The sequence below is a fragment of the Panicum virgatum genome, chromosome 7K (genome assembly GCF_016808335.1).
Source record: "Panicum virgatum strain AP13 chromosome 7K, P.virgatum_v5, whole genome shotgun sequence".
NCBI lineage: Eukaryota > Viridiplantae > Streptophyta > Magnoliopsida > Poales > Poaceae > Panicum > Panicum virgatum.
Genome location: NC_053142.1, coordinates 21,277,834 through 21,281,615, shown reverse-complemented (window position 1 = coordinate 21,281,615; position 3,782 = coordinate 21,277,834). Strand labels below are relative to the sequence as shown.

The 3,782-nt window shown below is 46.5% G+C and overlaps 1 protein-coding gene across 1 annotated transcript; it reads left to right on the top strand.

The window, feature by feature from the left end:
- Positions 1-1,317: 1,317 nt before the first annotated feature.
- Positions 1,318-1,752, top strand: LOC120640002. The gene has a single exon (XM_039915906.1). The coding sequence runs from the start codon at positions 1,318-1,320 to the stop codon at positions 1,750-1,752; it is 435 nt and encodes a 144-aa protein (XP_039771840.1).
- Positions 1,753-3,782: the final 2,030 nt, after the last annotated feature.

Here is a 3,782-nt window from a genome sequence, read left to right as displayed (position 1 = left end):
CCGGCTGCACCTTACTCTCCTTCCTCGACTGCTATTCAGGGTATCACCAGATCGCCCTCAAGGAGGAAGACCATATCAAGGCAGCCTTCATCACCCCCTACGGTGCTTACTGTTACAAGATCATGTCATTTGGCCTGAAGAATGCAGGAGCCACATACCAAAGAGCAATCCAGCTTTGCTTTATAAATCAATTACACCGCAACATCGAAGCATACGTGGATGATGTGGTTGTTAAAACTAGAAATCCGGATGACTTCACCAACAACCTATAGGAAACATTCGACAGGTTGCGGAGGTTCCAATGGAAGCTGAACCTGATGAAGTGCGTCTTTAGCATACTGTTAGGGAAACGACTCGGATTCATCATCAGTAACCGAGCATCGATGCAAACCCTAAAAAAGTTTCCACCATCACAGAGATGGGACCACCAGCAAGCATCAAGGATGTTTAAAAACTCACAGGATGCATGGTAGCGTTAAACAGATTTATTTCCAAGCTAGGAGAATGGGGTCTACCATTCTTCAAGCTCCTCAAAGGGAAAGAGAAGTTCTAATGGTCTGAAGAAGCAGACGCATCTCTGGAAGATCTAAAGCATCACCTGGAGTCACCTCCAATACTTACAGCCCCAATGGTAGGAGAAATTCTGCTACTGTACATCGCGGACACAACTCATGTGGCCAGCAAGGCCATTGTGGTCGAATGCCCACAAGAAGGCCATGCCTACCCGGTGCAGAGGCCTGTCTACTATGTCAGCGAAGTACTTTATGACTCCAAGGTTCGTTACCCTTTAGTTCAGAAACTGCTATATGCTATCCTCATGACATCCATAAAGCTACGCCACTACTTTGAAGAGTACCAAGTCATGGTGGTTAACGAGTTCTCGTTGGCGGATATTCTCCACAACACGGAAGCCACTGGGCGCATCGCCAAATGGGCAACAAAACTTGGCACGCTAGACCTTAGCTTCAAGCCCCGCACCACCATCAAATCCTAGGCATTAGTCGACTTCATGGCCGAATGGCGGGAGAACCAAATTCCCACATCAGCAGACAAACCGAAGCACTGGAGTAATTCGATGGCTCCCTTAAATTGGACGGAGGAGGAGTAGGTGTCCTCTTCATATCTCCAAAAGGGGAACAACTCAAATATGTTCTCCAAATCCTTTGGAAAGTCTTCAATAATGAGGCAGAATACGAGGCGTTATTGCACGGGCTACGCTTGACAATTTCACTCGGTATCAAAAGACTACTCGTATACGGTGACTCCAAACTAGTCGTCCAGCAGGTCAACAAAGAATGGGACCACACCAACGAAAGAATGGATGACTATGTTGTGGAAGTCTGTAAGCTAGAGAACAAATTCGCCAGACTAGAGATCCACCACGTCATACGTGACAACAACGTGGGATCCGACATACTCTCCAAACTGGGATCTACTCAAGCTCAAGTCTCGGCTGGTGTATTTGTACAAGAACTACACCACCCATCCATTAAAACAACTGAGCCACCAACGGCCGACCCTGCTCCAGCAGATGCAAGTCGGGAGGTCATGATGCTCGATGTGGACTGGAGGGTAGACATCATCAACTACATTCTCAACGAGAAGCTGCCAACCGACAAGACTGAGGCAGTAAGAATTGCCGGACGAAGCAAAGGCTATGTTCTGGTTGGTAGAAAGCTCTACAAAAGAGGACCCCACTTAGTTGTGCTCATGAAGTGCATTCCTCGTGAAGAGGGACAAGCTCTGTGTTGACGCTCATGACGGACCATTTTCGAGCGTCAATTTGATCAAAATAAATGGATAAACTTGCATTTCTTACACTCATGATACTAATAAATCACTGAATTCCACATGTCCTTGTAGAAATTTAAGATTGCAGGTTTTTGGCTAAAAATGAAGGGAAATCACACCCTTCAATCCAAGGAGCAAAACGTCATCCAATCACATGCCTCCATGCAAGCATCATATGGATTGGAGGGCCCACCAGTGAAGCAAACCAACGTACTTCAAGCCAAGTCATCAATCAAAGGCACAAGGGCCCACTTACAAGTGACGCAGCCAAAGGAGAAGGTGGTTGGGGCCAGGCCAAGTCGGCCGAGCTACCCGGTTGGCTGACTTAAGCCTGGCTCGTCTCACCTCCAGCTGCCACATGGTGCTCTCCTATTGGATGCTTAAGTCTGTTTGGGGGTGAATCCACTCCATTCTCGACTGTGAAGCTGGTGGCTCCCCTATATAAATATGAGGGCAGGGGATCCAAATGAGATACACCAAGGTGTAGCCTCACTTTCATTTGTAAAGGTCTTAGGACTAGTAGAGTTCAGTTGTTGAGTAGTTCTCTAAGGTCTTAGGGTCTTCATGTAGAGTTGGCATGGTCTTGTATCTTCTCTTTATGTGATGTCTTAAGTTTGTACTAGAGTTTATTTATTTATCTCAGCATGTTTGGTTCATATGCTTATGACAATGTGTGTGATCCTTTCATGATTTATGCTTGAGTTATTTATCTTGCATGCTTAGCTGGGTAATTTATCTAGTGCCATGACATCAGTTTCATCCCCCTTAACCGGATGCTCTAGAACAAAGGGTCCTGATAGAGATGGATACCCATGCGCAAGGCTAGAGTGGTAATCATTAATGCAGACGTGGTGTTTGGATTAAAGGTTACATTTGAATGCGGTTTTACCCCACAGTTTGTAGAGGTAGCCTGCAGGTGGTGACAACCCTGTTTTGTGCCATTGAAACCCTCCACATTCGGGTAGGGCTATATGAGGTCCATAAAGTACCGTGATGATCTGGACAGTCTTATCTGCCGATCATGAGCGGACTCCCAGGTGCCATGGAACCTAGAACCCAAGTCCACGCATGTATGTGTATGTATTCAAGTACAAGTTATGCTTGCTAGACCCTGGATATAACTCCAGTTACCCTTGATTGCTCTGCCATCTCTCTGTTGTCCTAAATAGTTGTATCTAGAATGCTTCATCTTGTGTCGCACTACCTCCCTATCATATCATTATTTACCCCTGTTTAGACTTTGGATATTAATTCATAGTATTTTTCCTAACTTAATAAATTCTTTACACCGCTGCCTTCCCTGCGGAAATATAAATGACAACCCTGGTATACTCTCGGGTAAAATGCTATAGCGGTATTCCGTGAGCTTGCGGATTCATTCGTGACATACGAAATACCCATCATTGGCGTTTGTGGGCATCGCTGCCTAGGAACACCCACCTAGCGGTAGCACTGGTAAACGCCAACACTCTGCTAAACGAAATCCACTCTGGGGTCTATAGCAACCATGCCGCATCCAGAACCCTAGTTACAAAGGCGTTCGGTTCCGGTTTCTACTAGCCCACGGCCCTGGCCGATGCCGAAAATCTCGTCCGCCAGTGTACAAAGTGCCAATTCTTTGGCAAACAGACGAAGGTACTAGCACACAGCCTGATAATCATACCGCTCTCATGGCCCTTCGCGTGCTGGGGGCTCGACATGATCGGTCCCCTCACCATAGCGCTTGGAGGACTTACTCATGTGCTAGTAGTGTGACATCCCGACACAAGGCTTAATAGGATTAATAGAATACTCATACCAACAAGTTGCAACTTTTTTCCGGAAGCCGATCTCCAAAGAACTCTGAGGTTAAGTATGCTTGGCCTAAAGAAATTTAGGGATGGGTGACCGGCTGGGGAGTTCTTTCCGGGTGCGCACGAGTGAGGACAAAGTGTGCAGAAAAGTCTTGTGTTGGTATATGAGGACAGTCTATGTCCTAGAAAGCTGCCAGA

What these genes read in the sequence shown, in the direction of transcription:
- LOC120640002 (XM_039915906.1), top strand. Translation starts at nt 1,318, where the DNA reads ATGGATGACTATGTTGTGGAAGTCTGTAAGCTAGAGAACAAATTCGCC.